Source organism: Acinonyx jubatus, chromosome D1, assembly GCF_027475565.1.
Source record: "Acinonyx jubatus isolate Ajub_Pintada_27869175 chromosome D1, VMU_Ajub_asm_v1.0, whole genome shotgun sequence".
In the NCBI taxonomy this organism is placed as follows: domain Eukaryota; kingdom Metazoa; phylum Chordata; class Mammalia; order Carnivora; family Felidae; genus Acinonyx; species Acinonyx jubatus.
Window position 1 is genome coordinate 18,543,253 of NC_069390.1, and position 20,109 is coordinate 18,563,361.

The 20,109-nt window shown below is 44.8% G+C and overlaps 1 protein-coding gene across 2 annotated transcripts in view; it reads right to left on the reverse strand.

Moving 5' to 3' along the window:
- Nucleotides 1-20,109, reverse strand: part of EXT2 (exostosin glycosyltransferase 2) — a 144,809-nt gene that overhangs the window by 34,324 nt on the left and 90,376 nt on the right. For both annotated transcript variants that reach the window (XM_027072848.2, XM_027072846.2), the window contains exons 9-10: nucleotides 11,522-11,711; nucleotides 2,183-2,349 (exon numbers count right to left, since the gene is read on the reverse strand). In XM_027072848.2, coding sequence (XP_026928649.1) covers nucleotides 2,183-2,349; nucleotides 11,522-11,711 — 357 coding nt within the window. The remainder of the gene's footprint in view (nucleotides 1-2,182; nucleotides 2,350-11,521; nucleotides 11,712-20,109) is intronic.

Consider the following 20,109-nt stretch of genomic DNA (forward strand, 5'->3'; position numbering starts at 1 on the left):
CTGTTTGTTTTCCTTAGCATCAGGATAACTCTGTGAGAGACAACTGATACGCTCATGGCTCTTCGTACTACTTTTGCAAACCAGTAGTCTCTGACAGGGTAAAATCTTAGAGGACAGCATAGTGTAGACAAACTTGGACTGAAATTCCAACTCTTCCACTCATTAGCTGTGTGACTGTAGATAAGTTATCTAACCTTCTTAGTCTTAGTAAAGAATGAGAAAAGCAGTAACTGTCTTGCAGGTGTGAGAAAAGATCGTAAGTAATATAAGAACACCCAGAACATTCACTGGAATACAGAGAGTAGTTATGAAAGTTCGCCTTCCACGGCATCTAGAGAAGATTCAGATTAATGTAGAGGAGGCGTTTTCCTGCCTGCCACTCCTCCAATAGGCAGGTACTTCCTTCAAGGTGATGTGGAATCAAACACAGGTCATCAGAGGAAAGAGCGGAAGAGGCTTGAAACAAACTCAAGGTTGAAAGAAATCCCAGGGTTCAATATACATAACATCTTAAGATTTCAACTCAAGGTCAAAAGGAATACGTTTAGTCCACCTTTCTTTCTTTTTTTTTAGAGAGAGAGCATGAGCGGAGGCAGGGAAAGGGAGAGAGAGAGACTCTTAAGCAGGCTCCACTCCACGACAGTGAGATCATGACCTGAGCCAAAATCAAGAGCAGGACACTCAACCGAATGAGTCAGCCAGGTGCCTCAAGTCTGCCTTTCTTTCACTAGACTTCATTTAGCCCAACTGAAAATACTGAGGAGGGAGCACTCTATCCATCTTGGCTATATCATTCCAAATGTTCCCTTTTATCCACCTCCCTTTCACCACAAAAAAAAAAAAAACCCATGAATATATTCTGAAGCCACTATATGCAACGAAGAGAGGAAACACTGGCCAAAAAACAAAGGTCTTTTTGCCATGAGTTGGCTAGAGAAACAAGTAGGTAATTCGCTTTTTTTTAAAAATGGGAATGATAGTGTGCTACAAATCATCTAATATCCTAGATGTGATAATGTAAAAGACATCTCTGTGAATGAGAATAAACCCAAAAAGATGACACACATGTTTGATTAGCCACTCTCACGCCTTTCACCGGCCAGTAACTATACTGACTGTATCACACACCAGCCTAATTCACAACAATTTCTGTTACACTCAAACTTAAAAAAACAAACAAACAAAGAACTTGAGCTTTTAATTTTTGGTGGTGGTGACAGGGGGATTCCTATTTCTTCCCCTGAAAATCCACTTCTAGCTTAAGGGTTAGAAAATGAACTTCTATAATAAATATACAACATAGAATATATATTCATTTAATAAAATCTGAGTGCCAAATATGGCCTCATATAATAACATTTCGTGATTTCTTAGAACCTCAACTTCAGCAAACCCCGAGTCAACTACAAAGACGGCTGCCTCTCTCATGGGCAGGACGAGTGTAGGGGACAGACCGCACCACTTTCCCTGTGTCGGCCGTGGCTAATTGACGTATACTCTCTGTTTTGCTTAGGTCCGAGGCCGCCGTCACATCCCCGCACCGCAGGCCTCCTCCTGCCGCCGTCATGCCATGCATCTCACGCACATCCTCCCTGACAGAGCTCATCAATTCCTATTGCTTTTCACCAGGCCTCGGCTCTGGCACTTTCCCCTGGGGAGACCTTTACTGGTCTCCATACTTAACCCTTGAACCCAGCCTAATCCATCAGCCGCACTGAATGAACGGTGATAGAGCATGTTTCTCCCTAAAGACAGGCAGCCAACCTCTCCACTTAAACCTCAGAAAGAAAGCCATCAACAGGGTCTGCTTTCTGTTTGTCAGCGTCTCCAGCGTCTCTGCTCATTGGCGTTTTTATTGTTGCTGCTTGAGTCAGGGGAAGTGCCATTCGAGGAGACATCAATTAAGTGCTCGTTAAATGCTATAGACGCTCTTTTGAAAATATCCCCTGGGACTCTCCCTGGGAGTTCCCAAAAGTAGTGGAGGCCACAGCTGTCACTCTAGGATAGGGTTTCCCCAAAGTCTGGGAGAACAGCTTCATAACCCACGCTCTTATGCACTATCGACTAGGGAGTAGAAACTGTGGCTTTAGACGATGAAATCTAATCCTCTTCATTAGGAAAGACAAGCAACGCTAGGCAAGAAACAGTCAATATGTAAACAGACTGTCTGAAACCTCCTTACCTCATAACCAAACTGCAGCTCATCAGAGGTCAGCATGATGATATCATCGTCGATAGCCAGGACAGCCTCTGTCTCGATTTCATCGTAAGGGAAGAATCGGTTACTCAATTTGTTTTCAGCAGTCCTCACAACTTTTAATGGAACCCGGATTTTGGGCCAGAGAGAGTCTGGGGGGGGGAAAAAACGAGGCATGCATTACTCTTCTAACCTCTGTGAGGAGATAAAGCAGTGAATGCACCATGCCACAGATGTGATGGAACTTACTTCCACGGCTCCCACTCAACCCACACGTACAACTGTGCACGGGGGAGCTCTTACAGATGCCTGGTTATAAAATTCGGTAAGTACTTCTGTCCTCTCTAGGTCCTCGCAACACTACTCAACCTCAAGGCTGTCTTAGCCAGAGTGCACAGATGGCTTCCGCTCACAACTGAGACACAGAGAAGCAGAGAGACCCAAGATCACAACAAGAGGAGGGGTCAAGTCCACACTGTCTCATTCTCAGGCCCAGGGTTTGCTACCAGAATTCCACCGGCTCCCCTGAATACCTCCGGCCAGGCACACCCCAGCTCAAAGCATGCCTCCGCTCTGCCAGCAAAGACAAAGCACGCGCTCGAGGTGTCTGCCCCGATGTGCCGGCCTCCACAATGCAATCGCAAACAGAGATCAATGCCGCTAAAATCCAGCCCTCAAAATGGGTCTCACTGAACAATGTGGGTTTCTTAACTTAGCACTTTATCCCCTCAACCACCCCTTCACTCTGATTCACTAGGTTTGGTTTCTCATCATGACCAATTTACAGAATAAATATCAAATTTCTAGGTCCAATTATGCGGGATTTTCTAGTATACTGAAGAAACACCAACCCATGACCTGCCTTACATTTTTTGCCATTCTACTCTGAAATGATTGAAGCAATTCAACCACAGGTTCCTCATTTTAAAATGGTGCATTTAGCATAGCACCCCTGTCCATAGACCTCGGGGTTCTTTGCAGAGGGTAGTGTGTTCTTCACACAGCATTTGTCAAATGACAAGAGGAAAGCTAGGTATCATACTGGTTCCCAAAACTCCATTGTGTAATTGTGGAAAGATGCAGTCTGCATGGGTCTTGAAGTTCCAAATGCCTGTGGCCGCTCCCAGGTCCCCATACTAAAGAGAAGTGTGGTGAGGGAGAGTCAGAAGGGAAAAGGCTGTCTTTACTGCTTTCGGATGAAATATCTCACTAAGGTACATTTTATAGTGTATCCACGTAACACATTGTTGGGACACTTCCAGAGTCCTGGAAGAAGCTGGCACAATGGAGGCCCTGTAATTAAGGAAGGCATTCAGCCTTAAATAAGCACAGAGCCTGAAAAAGCAGTCAACTCCAAGAAGTATGTTTGGGAAAAGACTGAAATGAACACCAAAGAAATGATCCTATGGGTCACTGCCTTTTAATCAATAACAGTAGTTAATTATAGTTTCCTTCTTGGCACAGAAGCACATAATAAATAACTTTGGAATAAATGGACGGACACAGGACTTGAGAGACTGAAGACCTGAGTCCTGTATTACCTATGGGGTCTCAGGCAACTCCTTCTCGTTCTCCTCTAAGAATAAGCAGGGGTGGGGGGAGGGCACCTTTACTAAGCAACTAGTATATGCCACACGCTTTGTAGATGCAATGTCATCCAATCCTCCTGACAACCCCGTGGGGCAGAAATTACTTACAAAGTAGTAGCAGTAGTTACAAGGCTCACAGAGATTAAATAATTTGGCAGGAGTTACAGAGCTAATAAATGAGAAGGCCTGTGACTGAATCTGAGTCTGTTTAGCATCAAAAACCAAACAGAACATGTACGATCTATTGCAGCTTGAACACCTCATGCTTGTCTAGATCTGGGACGAAACAATGAAGTTCAATGTTTTCTCCAGCAGTCATCCTTATTCTCGTTTGCTCCCCACTCCCCCTTCCAGGTAAATAAAACCCCTGGCATAAATCTACTGTCTAAATCCTTATAAAACATGAATCATAACGTCTAAAATATAAGAGGTTATAGCCCCACCTACTAGACCACTGAGTCTCAAACTTTCTGGTGTCAGGATTCCTATAGGCTCTTAAAAATTGTTGAGAACCCTGGGGTGGGTGTGGGGGAGAGGGGGATGTGGGGGATGGGCATGGAGGAGGGCACATTGTTGGGATGAGCAGTGGGTGTTGTATGTAAGTGATGAATCATGGGAATCTGCTCCTGAAGCCCAGAGCACAGTGTATACAATGTATGTTAGCTCACTTGACAATAATTTATATTATAAATAAATATATATATCGTGGAGAACCCCAAAGAAGTTTTCCTTATATGGGATACACACACACACACACACACACACACACACACACACACACTATTTATTTGTATGAGAAATGAAAACTGAGGAAATTTTAAAACACAAGAATACACAAGCACACATTCCACTAGCCACTAGATTGATGTTATCCCATGTTACGTAGCCTCTGAAAAACTCCTCTGTCACCTTGTGAAAGAATAAAGAGTGGGAAATGAAGGTGACTTAGTATTATTATGAACATAATTTCAACCTCCCACACCCCCTGCAAGATTCTCATGGATGTCCAGGCCCCTGGACCACACTTCGAGAGCTTTTGTGTTCAGATTGGGGTGTCAAAATACGGAGAAAGTTCCAACAACCTGGAAAACAGTCTGGGAGGAGTGACACGGGCAGTGCAGGCACATGAATCCAGGATTTCTATGGAATGTTTAAAGAAACCAACTGTGCCAGCTGTCAGCGTACTGCCCCTCAGCTCCAATGCCACCCTTCATTGCCCTGTTTCTCATACTGGAACTAGATCCCGTATACATTTCCCTTTTGCCAACTAGCTCACTTCTAGGCTTTGTCTGTGGAGGGTGCTGGAGGGACCCTTGGGAGGGAAGGGGGCTTTTCTTCTAGGTTTCAGTGTGCCGCTTTAACTTCTTGCTCCTTCGGTCCTTGGCCAGAAGACAGACAGGCAGCCGCATGTCTCCCCACCAAGTGTAAGCGGCACCTCTAAGGGGCCCCTTCACAACAGGTTCTGCAGAGACCCCCAAGAGCAATGCAGCTGAGGGTCCCTCGCCATGGGTGGTTCCACGGGAGCTCACTGAAGCCCTCAACAGTTTCCTAGTAAGTTCAAGAACACGCTCTGGGTAGCTTCCCATTGAATCCCGTGGGTACTGAAGGGGAGCGGTAGGTTTCCCGGTCACCAGACTGAGCCTGCGACCCCCGCACACTTCACCATGCCGTGGGCTACGTATTGTCACACACTCTCCAACAAGGTCTGAATCTCACATCTAGCTGGGGAAGGGGCTCCTGTTGTCTTTACGGTTTTTACTTCTTAGTCACCAATCACCCGTTACTGGTTAATGATTCTTTATATTAAACTTTTCCTGTTCAGGTTACTGGTGGTTTCGGTCTTCTGTGTTGGCCTTGACCAATACATTAGGCTATCAGGAGGGTTATCAGATGAAAGGGGAATTGTTCTCCATGGCCTCTAAAGTTAGAACCATGACCGGTAGCTGGGTGAAAGTTGCAGGGAAACGGATTTAGATTCAAAATAGGTAGGAATCTTCTGATGGTAGAAACTGTTTTAGATACAGTGACATGCCTTCAGCAGTTCAATGCACCCTTTTACTTGAAATGTACTAATTTAGGTCAGGTTTCTACTCGACATCATATGAGAAACCAAACAAGATGTCTCTAAGGTCCGGGATCACATAAGACAGTAATATATCATAGAAAGAACAGTCTCTGGGGGTGCCTGGGTGACTCAGTCAGTTAAGCATCTAACTCTTGATTTCAGCCCCGGTCATGATGCCAGCCAGGGTCATGGGAACAAACCCTGCATTCACTTGGAGCCTGCCTGGGATTCTCTCTCTCTCTCTCTGTGGCTCCCCCACTCACACTCACTTTCTCTCTAAATAAGAGAGAAAGAGAGAGAGAGAGAGAGAGAGAGAGAGAGAGAGAGAGAGAGAGAGAAAGAAAGAAAGAAAGAAAGAAAGAAAGAAAGAAAGAAAGAAAGGAAGAAAGAAAGAAAAAGAACGAACGAACAGTCTTTGGGAAGAACTTCAAATCCCAGGTGTACTCCTTACTAGTCATGTGATCCTAAACAAATCAATCGTGTTTAACCTGTGTCTTCAACTACGAAGACAGAATAATAACACTATCTTCCCATCACTGACTGTGAGAATGAACACGAAAGCACTTAGCAGCACAGCGCCTGGCACATGGCAGATATCCAGTAAATGTTAGCTGTGCCTTCCTTTGAACATATGTGTCTATTTATAGAACCAAAGGACTTCTTTTGAACCTTAGGGGTGGCAAAGTGGTATATGTTAGATCTGATACATTATTCTGAAAATCCAGTGGCATCACCCAGCTTGTACCTTCCATATCCACTTTTATGTATGTATGTATGTATGTATGTATGTATATATGTATGTATGTATTTACTGAGAGAGAGAGAGAGAAAGACAGACAGAGACAGAGACAGCGTGAGCCAGGTAGGGGCAGAGAGAGAGGGAGAATTCCAAGCAGGCTCCACACGGTCAGCACAGAGCCCCATGTGAGGCTCGAACTCACAAACGGTGAGATCATGACCTGAGCTGAAATCAAGAGTTGGACACTTAACCAACTGGGCCACCCAGGTGCCCCCATATCCACTTTTAAATAAATAGGATCCCTGCCATTATTAATCCTCTAGAGCTGAGACAATGGAACACAGAAATGAAGCAAAAGAACACAAAGTAACAAACAGCTCCTCTTTCTGCAGTGTGTATAGACAACAGGCTAGCTGCTTGGGTTCTACCCTGCACGGGATTTGGACTTCCACTTGGTGAATGTGCACAGCATGTTCGAAGCACAGACAGCTTTCCACATATATCACCTACATAGCCAAAGAATTACTTGAGACAATATCCATAGGGAACTAACTTGTCCCTGCCCTTGTAAAGTCTTTGATGGGGAAGTTTTAGGGAACGATGCAGGGCCAAGGAGGATGATATGGGCCAAGGAGGTGAAGATGGACACGGGACTACCCTTCCCTGTTCCGAGTCACACCTCGGTAGCCAAAAGTCAGCCAGGGCAAGAGCAGTCTCCACCTCAACAGTCACTGTCTATGCACCATCATTACCACAGACAGGCCTCCCAACAGAACTCCCAGTTTCTCGCTTTCACATTTTCAAGTAAAATGGGCCTCCAAGAAAAGGAACTACCATTCACCCAGGCTTCAGCATTCCTTCTGTGGAGGGCAGCACCAAAAATAAACATTATAAATTACCCCCTGCCCTTAAAGTAGATAATTCTGACATGGGATTTTGATTGTTTAAAAAATTAGGACAGAAGCTCAAGGTAGGAGAGAAAAATATGGGTGAGAAAGAAGAACTTTTTCTCCCCTTTCCATTAGTATTTTCAAAAGAACAGACTTACTCTTGTCTCTCTTTTGAGTCCCTGACAAGGACCTAGTTCGTCTACATAATCCCAAATCAGAGAACAGACAAAGCGTGATGGTTTGCTTACTACTAAATGGTAATCCAAATAGATACAGTGGGGCTTTGTGCAAAGGGCATGAGCTTCGCATCCACAGAGACACGTGTTTATTTCTGGCTCTGCCATTTGCAGTTTTGTGATTCGGGCAAATCACACGTCTCATCGGGAGTTTCATTTTTGTAAAATGGGAATAAGAACAGCTTCCTTGCAGGTTTGTCCTAAGGACTAGAGATAATATGTGTAAAGCACCTGGCACAGTGCCTGCTCCTGGGATTTAAAAGGTACATAATACGTGGTTATAAAAACATTGTATCTTTTTCATCTTTGTAACTGGGTTCTTGTAAAGTCTCACAAACTTTCACTTCTCCCCTGACAATCTGAAGAGGTGTAGACACACGGCTGTCGGGAGGCCCCTTAGGATGCAGAAGGACACAGTAAAGCATAGTCAGAGACCTTCAGGCTCCAATTCCATTGCTGAGCCCAAATGGGGTCTCTTTTTCTGTACTCCTTCTAAATTCTAAATGAATTCAAAATAATGTACCTTATGTCTCATCCTGTGAATCTGCAGCTGGCAAAATAAAAATGTCACCTTCCATTTACACAAAGTAGTCTGAAAAACAAGGGTTTTCCAAGCACATTGCTGAATTTATGAAAAACAAACAGCTGAGCCAGGTGACCTGATAACTTCACAGTTAGGAGCTTTAGTCTAGCTCTAAGGAGAAAAAGAACTCCTTGTGTTGAGGGTTTTTTTTAAATGTGTACTGATTAATGGTTTTCTCCATGTTGGATGCCAAGAAAGATGTGAGCAAAGAGAATTTTCCCTCCATCTTGGCAAAGGTACTATAAAATGCTCAGGTTGACTGAAGATGACCCCAAGCCCATCCTGGCCAACACTGTCACAAACACAACCACAGACCCATAAAACAAATGGTCAGATTATCTCCATACAAACCTTGAGCTCACTTCTGGAGTGCTCAAGCTGCCGGTGTCCAGCTGGTCCCCATGATGTTAATTCCCCACAGTCCCAGAATTCAGCACAAATGCAAGGTGGCTGGCTGTGACTTCTACTTCTCTGTTGCCTCCTCTGGGTTGACCATCCCAACACACTCAGCCCAGCCCGCCTGCTAACAACTATCAAAGTCACAATCTGAAGCCAAGGAGCTCCTGAGGTCAATTCAAATTTAACACTGAAATCAGCTAAAACAGAAGGCTGAGTTAAACCTGTCTGAGATGTACAATGTAAGAGCTTCCTTCACACGGAGGCCAGGGGCCAAGCCAAACAACCTCTATATCCATCAAGTTTGGAAACTGAAGAGCTGGGGAGGACGAAGGCAGTGGCTTGCCTTTTTTTTCTGACAGAGCTCGAAACCGATGTGACGAAAGCTCACTGGAAATTTCTATTGCCTAGTCTAAGTATTTACTTAAACTTCAAACCAGCAATTTAGGCTTAAATGTAACCAAAAAGCAAAAAGTATTTGGTTGTGTTGGAGAGTGAAAAAAAAAAAAGTGGTGGGGGGAGCTGGGGGGGGGGTGGTGGATTTCTGCCTACATTAACCCTCCCAGCAGCAGACATGTTCACCGCAATATTTATTTTAGTAAACGTAGAGAAAGTGAAAAACATCATTTTCGCCTCTAATATTTCAAAGCCTTGGACTTGCTTTATAAAAGATATATATGTTACTAATGCCATACATGCAGACTCAGATGGCTTTGCTGGCATGAGGACCAGAGCTGACAGCCTCATTTACCAACTGAACAAACACCCCACAGAAGATTAAACATGGTTCACGCTCTCCCCAAACAACCACATCGCCAGAGCCTGAGTGGAGACCTAAAAACCACTGCGAGGGAAAAAAAAGCTGGTTCAGTCTCTAAACGTGTCAAATTTGGGGCCTCATCGGTTGAGGGCTCGCTCTCTTCCCTGGAGCCAAAACATTACAAAAATAAACTAAGCTCCTGGTCATAAAATTAACCACATGTTAGCAAGGTCTCCCCAAAATTAAGACTGAACACCCAGCTCCAAAACCTCTAGGTTTGTGTTACTGCTTTCCGTCAAACCAGGGCGAGGCGAGGGCTTCGACTAGGAGGGCAGAGAACGGTTCCTCCCTTCTCACGGTCTGCGAGGGACTCGCACTCACAAGAAACCATTCCCCTGGAGCGCAAAGTGCCTGACCAAGGTGTCTAAGGAAGGAGAAGCCTCCTTTGCATTTAGCTCCAGGATCTGCACCTGTGCCTATCCGGGCGGGCGGGGGCTCCCTCTGAAAGCCGGCGGCCTGCGTGCGCGGGGGCAGGCGCAGGAGGGTGAACGTGGCAGGATGCAGTGAGCTACCGCAGATCCGAGCAGGGACCCACAGCCTTCCTTCTCAAAACAGGACTCGTGCCAGACCAAGGAGCAGCACAACAGTGCCGGCCGGCTCACCTCCCCCCCCCCCCACCTCCAGGTGAGGCACCGGGCTGGGCCCTCTCCATGCCCCTCCCTGCACAGCTCCCGTTTCCCTCTGCCTTTCCCTTCCTCCTGCCCAGTTCTTCCTCCTCCCCTCTCCTCCCTTTTCCTTCTACCCCTTTCTTGAGAGTCAAATAAATGAAACAAACAAAAATCCAGGAAACTGGTTGTTGGGAGGAAAACGGACTTGGCATAAAAAGATGTACTTAATAAGAAAAGGCACTGTTCTTTGGAGCGTAAAATGGGAGCGTCATTTAAAGTAGACATTTTGTTTACTTAAACCACGGCTCCCTAAATCTAGAGAGAAAGTGTAGGATTCTCTCAGAGAACAAAAATCCCACTAAGGAACATTTCTTAAATGTCTCAGGAGGTACTAAAGAATTTTCTTGGGGGTAATTTCTGATTTGCCTCACAGACAGTAAATGTTCTTCTTCCAGCCTAAACTATAGATCTACCGGGGGCAGTTTCCAGGGTTGACTATCCTGACTTCAGTATTCCCAATTAAAAGAGAATAGCCATAAAAAGTGCAGATACTACTGTCAGGCAATAAACTAGACCTTATCAGTGATAGTGGTGCACATTACAAACTTCAAACTCATTCCTTGCTCTAATCCATCAGAAACTTCCTGGCTTTAATAGGCTATAAAGGGCAGGAGCTTTGAAGTGCCTGGGATTAGGATCAGTAATAGACAGACTGAATGAGAAACTAAATGCAGGTGGAACATACTCTGTGCCTCCTGAATGAAAAAGAAATCCAATTAATCAAACAGTCCTCAACCCTAGCTGCCAGCGCCAGCCAGCAGCTCACACGGTGGCCAAGGCAAGGGACAAAGCGATTAGCGATGAACCGCCTGGGGACCGTAGTGCGCACTCACTTTAAGGAACTGATTCGAAGCCTGGAGACGGCATGCTCTGCTGACTTGCCCAGTTGGAAGTGAGGCCATCTTTTTTTTTTTTTTTTTTTTTTTTTTTTAAGGAAAGCACAGTATCAGAGCCGAGATAAGGAAGGAGAAAACTAATGCCTTTTAAACTGAGCTTTCATGTAAACAAATCAGCTGAGATGGCCGAGGGAAGCTGAGGTCTGTTTTCCCAAGGCTGCTGGCCTTTGATCCCACTGATTCCTAAGCTCTCAGACCCTCGTGGCTGCAGCTCACACCCTGGGCGCACAGTGAGCTGGGCCACCCCAGAACAAGAATGAGATGGCTGACTAAACTGGGGTCATGCTGCCTCAGAAATGGCATTACTGTTGACAAAGCAGGAAACTTCATGCAAGCCTAAGGATGCAAATAATATGGCCAGTCCCAAACTGACCCGGCTGGGAGGCGCGCCAACACCCAAAGCAGGCCGTTCCTGAACACAGCACCTTCCCACCCTTTTTACCTTCCGGGGGATTTTTATTCTGATTATTCCAGACAACGAGCAGCTTGGACAGACTGGGCACCTTGGACACTTCAGTGATGACCCGGAAGAGGCTCTCCACTCGGTCGTAGGTGAGGACGATGGCGGTAAAACCTTGGGACTGTGGTGGAATCAGTGGGAGGAAGAGTGGGTTGCTCACACTGCCCCGCTTCTGCAAGAGAACAGATGAATAGGAGTCAGCGAAGGGTCTAGTAACCATGGGGCTGATCTCTTTGCCACTGCTGTCAGCAGGCTAGGACGTGGGAGATTGGGTGGCCGTCACCATGACCAGCCCAAGAGCTTTTGTACGGACTCTCTTTAATTAACTTTAGCTCTGATGCCACTAAAACAGGAGCAGAGAATGTCTGTAGCCCAGAAGAGACTGCTAGTTAAACCCAGCAGATGAAATACGTGCATTATCTCCATTCTCTCCTCAAGTCCACTAAAGTGACCGTAGATCGGAAATAGAAATGGACGACGACAGTGAAATGAGAGAGGCCACCACAGCTGATGAGCAGCAGGGACGGGTTTCTGAAAGACTGGAAGGGTGAAGTGGTAACGGGGCAGGAGAATGAGAGTGGAAGCGAAGTGCCTACACCGAGGCGGGCCCACGAAGGCAAACCAGTCCAAACTGCTCAGCCCCCGAAGGCTCAGAACGGAGTTCAGCAGGAACCTCGTGGGGTAAGAGGAGGGGCAGGGCTGAAAACAGGAAGACTGGTTAAAAATATGTGTAAGGAGCAAAAAAAGACCCAGATCCACAAAACTTCCCTTCACCCAGCCACTCAGCCAGAAGACTCCTCTTCTTGCCCACCCCTGCAGGGGGAGGGAGGTATATTCTCTGGGGAACTGAAGCTCTGGGTATGGAAATGTGGACACCTTTGGAAGGAAAATGCAGGTGCCAGTCTACGTTCTGAGTGATGAGCCCCAGAGCCTTCTTGCTCTCCAGCTCCCCAAACGCTGGCGGCCATGGAGCCCACTTGCCCCTCTACCACCTCACAGCCCTCCAGGAAGTAGGCTTGCCCTCACACACAGAGCTTCCTTCCGGTCAGGTTTTCAGTGATTCCCTGGTAATTATGAACAGATCCTAGGATCACAGCCGTTTCAACAATATCTTCCGCATAATGACAGAAACCAAATGAACGAATAGAAAAGCAGGAACTCAGGGGAAACAGAGACAATAGAAAAGCAGAAGGATATTAAAACAACATCAATAAATTATATCCTCAGGAAGAGAATTTTTCATCCATGAAATAAGAATAAATTGCTATTTTTATTTAAAAAGATCTATCAAAGAACAGGAAAGAATACTTGAACGTTAAAAATATAGCTTAATTTTTTTTAAAAGCAGGATTGAAAGAAAAAGGCAACATATTCCAATCTAGTGAACCAAAAAGGCAGAGATAAAAAACAGGACAAAAAAGATGAGAAAATCCAGGAGGTCCAACATCCATCTAACAGGTTCCTGAAAAAGAAAACACAGAATACAGAACAAACAAAATTACCAAAGAAATAAGTTCTCAGAACAGTAGAAGAGACATGAGTTTTCAAATTGAAAGGGCCCAAGAAGTAATTAGCACACTGAATTTGAAAAAAAAAAAAAAAAAAAAGCAAAACAAAATATATCAAAGCACATCACTTCTGACACTGGGAATAAAGAGTGTGAATACATAAAATGCATAAATCCTGGCAAGGAGTTCTAGGCATGGGTTCACTGTATAATTCTTTCAATTTCTCTGTAGTTTTGAAATTTTCTCAAAATAAGGTTTAAAAAGTACTGACGGAAATTCAAATTCTTTGCTACCATTAAAACATTAAGTAACTTTTGATACAGTAATATAAGCAAAAATATTTTTGTACTGATAATAAGATTGTTAAAACAACTTTGTATTTTTAAACAGCTTTTGTGAGATACAATTCGTATAATATACAATCCACTCATTTAAAGCATAAAATGGTTTTTGGTACATTAATTTTTTTAAACCATGGTCAAACATAACATGAAATCAGCATTTTAACCATTTTTAAGGGTACAGTTCAGTGGCATTAATTACATTCACATTCATATTATGTGAAAAGTCCAGGACCAGACTTCATCTCTGCCAGAAGGTGGCTGAACATGAAATGTCCTATCTGTTATTCTGGCCGTTTACACGTTTCCCTAGCGTCTCTCCTACTCTGGCATTCCCAAGGTTCCCCTTCAACCTCATCCTTATCACTGATGGACACCCATCACCACGTAGAGGACAACAGCTGTTTGCCAGATGTAACAGTGTGGGACAGGAAGTGTACACAAACACATGGAATACACATGGGATGGGAACTCACAGAGACTGAATGGGATTCCAGGAGTCCTAATGTAATCAGGATATTAAAGCCAGAACGTCCACAACAGGCCATAATTAGATTTCACAGCCACGAGACACAATAGGAAAGGCTATCTGCTCAATGTGGACTTTCTGTGTCTATGACCTCATGCTCTGACATTAAGCTGCAGTCTTAGGAAGGTGCCTGGACTTTAGCACTGGTACCCTAGCATCTCATCACATTTGTAGGAACCCCTTTTACTTTTTGACCCCAAATCTTATTCTTTTATCCTCCTGACTTTTATGGAAACTGGTCAGTAAGTAGCCTTATGCTTAAGTCACAACTAATCCTGAAGGTGCATGGCCTCTCTGCCATCACCATCCCAACCCACTCATTTACTCCTACCAACACAATACTCTCTTACGCCTGAAAAGCACCCCTTTAAATGGAAAAGGCAGAAAAACAGATTTTTTGAAGAAGGGTGTAAAATAATGTAATGTGTGATGAAAGATTTACCGAGTATTTACTAAGCGTTAGGCACTGGGCTTTACACGTGTTATCTCACTTGAGTTTCACTCACAACAACCCCCTGGTAGACACAGTTATTCTTATTTTGCACATGATGAAACTATAAGATTAAAAATAGTGAATGATGTCTAATCATTTGCTTTACCAGAAAGAAAGAAAGAAAGAAAGAAAGAAAGAAAGAAAGAAAGAAAGAAAGAAAGAAAGAAAGAGAGAGAGAGAGAGAGAGGAAGGAAGGAAGGAAGGAAGGAAGGAAGGAAGGAAGGAAGGAAGGAAGGAAGGAAGGAGGGAGGGAGGGAGGGGAAGGGAGGGGAGGGGAGGGGATGATGCTAGGTGCTCAAGGTTACACAATGTGTAAGCTGTCTAGCTCCAGAACACTGGATGGTGGAGGTTCATGGCCCTTCCCCATGCCCTCCTCCTCCGAGTCCAAGGCAGGCATCACCATTTTATAGACTCTAGAAAATGGAACTGTGGGGAGCACCAGAGTTTATTACTTCTAACTCTTCTCTGAGACAAAAATGCTGGAAGTTCTTTATCCTTGATAATCACATGTGGGCAAGAGCCCACCCCAAACTCTACGATTTCCAAAGGTACGTGGAATAAATACGTAACACTGACACAGAGGAAACACATAAATTAAAAAAGGTAAATACATCTCTAACACAGAAGGAAAAACTATTAAAACCCCAACAAAATGAGGTCTGTTCTTGGGAGAAGTGGGGAATGCTAGCACACTCGAACGCCTGTATGACATTAAAAGGAGAGGAAAGTTCCCTGAGAGATGCGAAGCTTGGTTTCGGAAAACGAATCCCTTGGAATTTAAACTGAGGCACCCCCGAAGGGCATCACAGCTCTGATTTCAAGGCACTGCCACGAGAAGGAACCAGAGTCTCTGGCAAGACGACAGATCGGGTCTCATCCCCTTGGCCAGCTCCATTTGGGAAGTGGAGGGCGGTGGAAGGGGAGGAGGAGAGGCGGGCAAGGGGGTGGGTAGGACCCGACCGTAACTTGTCTTGGTGTTCTACTTTTCCACACTACTCACTTGCACACCAGGTAAGGCTTGAGAAGGCGGAAGCAGAAGAGGCAGCCTAGGGGCGCCTGGGTGGCTCAGTCGGTTAAGCGTCCGACTTCAGCTCAGGTCATGATCTCACGGTCCGTGAGTTCGAGCCCCGCGTCGGGCTCTGTGCTGACCGCTCAGAGCCTGGAGCCTGCTTCAGATTCTGTGACTCCTTCTCTCTCTGCCCCTCCGCCTCTCACGCTCTGTCTCTCTCTCAAGAATAAATAAACATTAAAAAAAAAAAAAAAGAAAAGAAAAGAAGAGGCAGCCTAAAGGGGAGACAGCACACCAAGGAGCAGAATAGGGACTGAAATCTTACCAACACTTCCCCATGAAATACAGATCTCGAGATGAGCACAGACCTAACCCAGAAGCGGCCGAGCATGTATTTACTGGGATACGGGCTCGGTGCTTTACTGTAGGATATACCGCCAGGGTTATATGAGGCAGGTGACTTCAAAACCTGAGTTGACATGTTTGGGGTCAGTTTGGGAACTGTGTGTCCTTAATAGGAATCTAGATTCTTTCACTTAGCAGCAGTGTGACCAGGGCAAAGTACTTAACCTCTCTTGCACCTCAGTTTCCATAATTGTGATAATACTACTACTTCTCCAGCTATGAGAAATAATAAGAGTAATAATTTCTAACAATGTTAATTATTTACATTTCTTAATTAGCATTTCTTAACCAAGAGGCTGTTAATAAAAGTAAATATTTAATATATGTAAAGTACCTCACACATGCAAGCATGCGATGAATGGTAACCAATGGTTGACCCTGTGGGAGTAGTAATTTCTCTGGGCTTTACTTTACACATGTCTTGAAAGTGGGATGGCAATTGTCAAGTCTCTTCCAGCAAGAAGTCTAGATGAAATCCTTCTTCCTCTGTACCTTGACCTTATCATGCTCTAGGGTCCTAGTTTATCCAGATTCTCTACCTCTACTCCTTCTCCAAATATACTGTTTTTATTTTCACAGTTTCCTCTTTTCCTTCCTACTCTTTATATTTTACCTTGAAAGCTCCATGAAAGCAAGAACCATACCTGTTTTAACACCTAGCGCCTAGCATAGTGCCTAGCGTTACCCAATGAAAACCTGTTTAAAAATGAGTAAGTTGGGGTACCTGGGCCGCTCAGTCAGTTAAGCAGCCAACTCTTGATTTCAGCTCAGGTCATGATCTTATGGTTCATTAGATCAAGCCCTGCCTCAGGCTCTACACAGAAGGTGCAGAGCCTGCTTGGGATTCTTTCTCTCCCTCTCTCTCTGCCCCTCGCCTGCTCGTGTACATGCTCTCTTTCTGTCTCTCTCTCTCTCTCTGTCTCTCTCAAAAATAAACATTAAACATTTGTTTGTTACTGATTCTTTTTTTTTTTTAATGTTTATTTTTGAGAGAGAGAGAGATAGCATGGATCGGGGAGGGGCAGACAGAGAGAGGGACAGAGGATCCAACGTGGGCACTGTGCTGAGAGCACAGAGCTGGATATGGGGCTCAAACTCACAAACTGACCTGAACCAAAGTCAAATGCTTAACCATCTGAGCCACCCAGGTGCCCTTCCAAAAAAGTCCATTAATACAAAAAAATAAATAAATAAAAATGAGTAAGATTAAATTAAATTCCATTAAATCCACAGGGCCCAGGTGATGTTCTTTCTGTCCTCTTCATGTCTGGATGTGAAGAGTTGATATACACTCAAATGCATGACATCATGAGTTCTAAAGTAATTTCCAACCTAGTTCATTCATTTGAAAGCACTTACCAAGAATCTTATTGTACCAAATATTCCAAAGAAGTGTAGGATAAGGATATTTAGCAGAGAGTCTGAATCTAGGTCCTGCCATTTACTAGTTTTGTGATGCATGAAGCTACTCCTGTATGAATTTCCTCTTCTGTAAAATGGGGACCATGATGGTACCATCTCCTAGGGCAATGATGACTAAGAGAGATGATGCACAGAAGCTCTGAGCAGAGGGCTCAGCATAGAGCTCCATGAACTGTAGTTTAAAACAAACACAAAAACGTGTGGCTCTCCCTACCCGTATTCTTCCAACCTGCCCAAATACTGGGGATAGCAGTTCAGCGATTGTTCCTACCGATAGTATTTCTGATGCTCATTCATTCAGTCAACATTTCCTGAGCACATCCCGTATTCCTAGAAGAAGGTTACAGATGCCAAGAGAAACCAAGGCCTTCCCCTTGACATGCTCATAATCTGGTGGGGAAGACGGCTAGGTAAAATAACAAGTACCAACACAAGGTATTCAAGTCCGGGGCAGCAGGGAACGTGAAGGCCGATACAGTGGCCTCTGCCTCCCTGGAAGAGACGAGGAGGGGACTGCTGCGTCGTCGTCGTCGTCAAGGGTAAGCAGGTGCGTGCTGGCAAACTGAGTAGCAAACAAGACAGGGAGACAAGGGAGGAGAGCGGAAACGAGAGGGACCGGCCGGGCAGGCCAACGCCATGGCACCAGAAGCCTGGAATGATGGAAGGGTCTTTTAAGTCACATGATTAGCTTTCTGTTGATGTCTTTCAAAACTTTCTTTTCCTGAGTATTGTTTTCCTGAGAAGGAAACATGGCTCCCTTTATGTTCTTTTTCAAAAGGTCAGAAATAGGAAATGCTGCTCTACAACTAGGCTTCTGTGCCAATCGCTTTTTTCCTCCTCAAACATAATCCCATTTGCCTTTGGAGCACAAGGACAGCGTGGAGAAAGGCGGCTTTAATTGGGGTGTGTGCCTTCACATAGACCCTCCGCTCCACTGGGGTAAGGTCAACAAACTAACCCCCAGAGAAAAAAACTGGTGGAGAAGGACATTTCAAGAATGGCATTCAGTCTCCTCTGAAATACCCTTAAGAACTGACCCCCTGCTGGCTGACCAGAGAGAGTGTCTACAGTCTGGGACCTCTTGACCCCACTTTCTGCAGGAAATCAAGCAAATTTAAACCTCCATAATTTACTCAAGACTCTGACTTCTGCCAGGGAAAAGGCAAACAACGCTGGCAATTAACTCTGTTGCCTGATTAAATCTCCATCATGGCAGGACAGGGCATGGAACCAGGCACCCAGCAACAGTGACCTGAAGAAAAGGCAAAGCCCACCTACCGCAGCGGCACCGCCAGAATCTGGGCTATCGACACCGCCTTCAAATCTCCCCCATGAAACCGTTTACTCAGAGATGGGAGGAGAAGCCAAGAGGAGAGGTATGTATCACTGTGGCAGAGTACTGGCATGTGGCCAGAATACCTTGGCCATCTCCCGCCCCTCCTCCCAAACTTCACTTTCACTCCCACAACAGCCATTCATTCTAGAAGCTTCAATAAGAAATCCAGATTGTTAAACTGCAATCACATAAAAGTAATCCATAATAGCTACAAAAACTGCCAGGTCACAAGACCAGCTGAGGAAAAGTTCTTTCATACTGCTTATTCTGGAAAGCCCTGGTGAGTGAGCAGTGAGCAGACCAACCTGCAAGAGAGAGTCGTGGGCTCGGGTTTCAGGATGCCTGAAAGAGACGCATAGGGTCACCCTTCAGTGCAAAGGGGTTTTCCCCTTCAAGAAAGAAATTCAAACTCAAATTAGGTGTGCCTTTGGCAATCTCATACAAGGAAAGTTGTCTGGACCTCTCCTGCAATCTCGTTTTGCCTTTTTTTTTTTTTTTTTTTTTTAGTTGAAAGGTCACGGTAGCCCGACATGAGCCTAGCCAAAACCATTCTAGCCATGGTTACCTACCATACAGAAAGCAGAGGAAGGCAGGGAGCAAGTACATGGCCTCTGCTAACCATTCTGAAATGTTCTTGCTGCCACTACCGGAGGATTATAAAATCAAGAGCAAGGAAAACCACATGCCGTTACTAACTAAAGGACTCTTTCAACCTAAACCAACCAAATTCCAGACAGAAGAAATCAACCTTGAAGCAGGATGATTCAAAATTTAATTCCTATTACTCACCATATCAGAAATTTTTCTTAAATGTCACCACGTATAAATTCATGTGACAAGAAGAGAACTAAGCACATTGGAGTGAACCCAGATTTGATTTAACTGAAGGTATCTGGCTGAGCAGAAGAGTGAGAATTCAAAGAAAGGAAGGGAGGAGAGGACAGGCTTGTTATACAGAAGCTTTTGAGCCCTTGGTAATGAGGAGCCTTACCTATCCCTACCTTGACAGAAAGGGCAGTTTCCCTGCTTGTTTTGAAGTTATCAGCCCCTACCTCAATGTGGTTTCAATTATGAATTACCAGACTAAAAGGGGGGAAAAGCTTTGATTTATTCTTTTTTGCTCCAATTATGCATGATGTGTTTCCACTGAAGATTTTGAAAAGTATTTCATCATGCCTCTCATCCTGAAGTGGTCAAAGGGCAAAACCAAAAGGAGTTAACCCTTCCATTTCACCTCGAGGTTCACAGAGACCTCCTACTAAAGGATACAGAGCAAGGCCTCAGAAGCGAACAGAGCCAGGAAAGGGTTAAGCATTAGCATCACATTACTAACGTGCATAAGGGTGGTGTCCCCTGTCCCAAATGGTGAGATGATATTTATGTTAATGGTTACTGGGAGATTTGAAAGGGGCAATCAGTAATGTGGCCCATGTTACCTTAACCAGTAAACCTCTGCAGCCCCAACAACTGGCGGCACACACTCCACTGGGCATGCGCTGCCTCAGGAAACCAGACAAGCACAGAGAC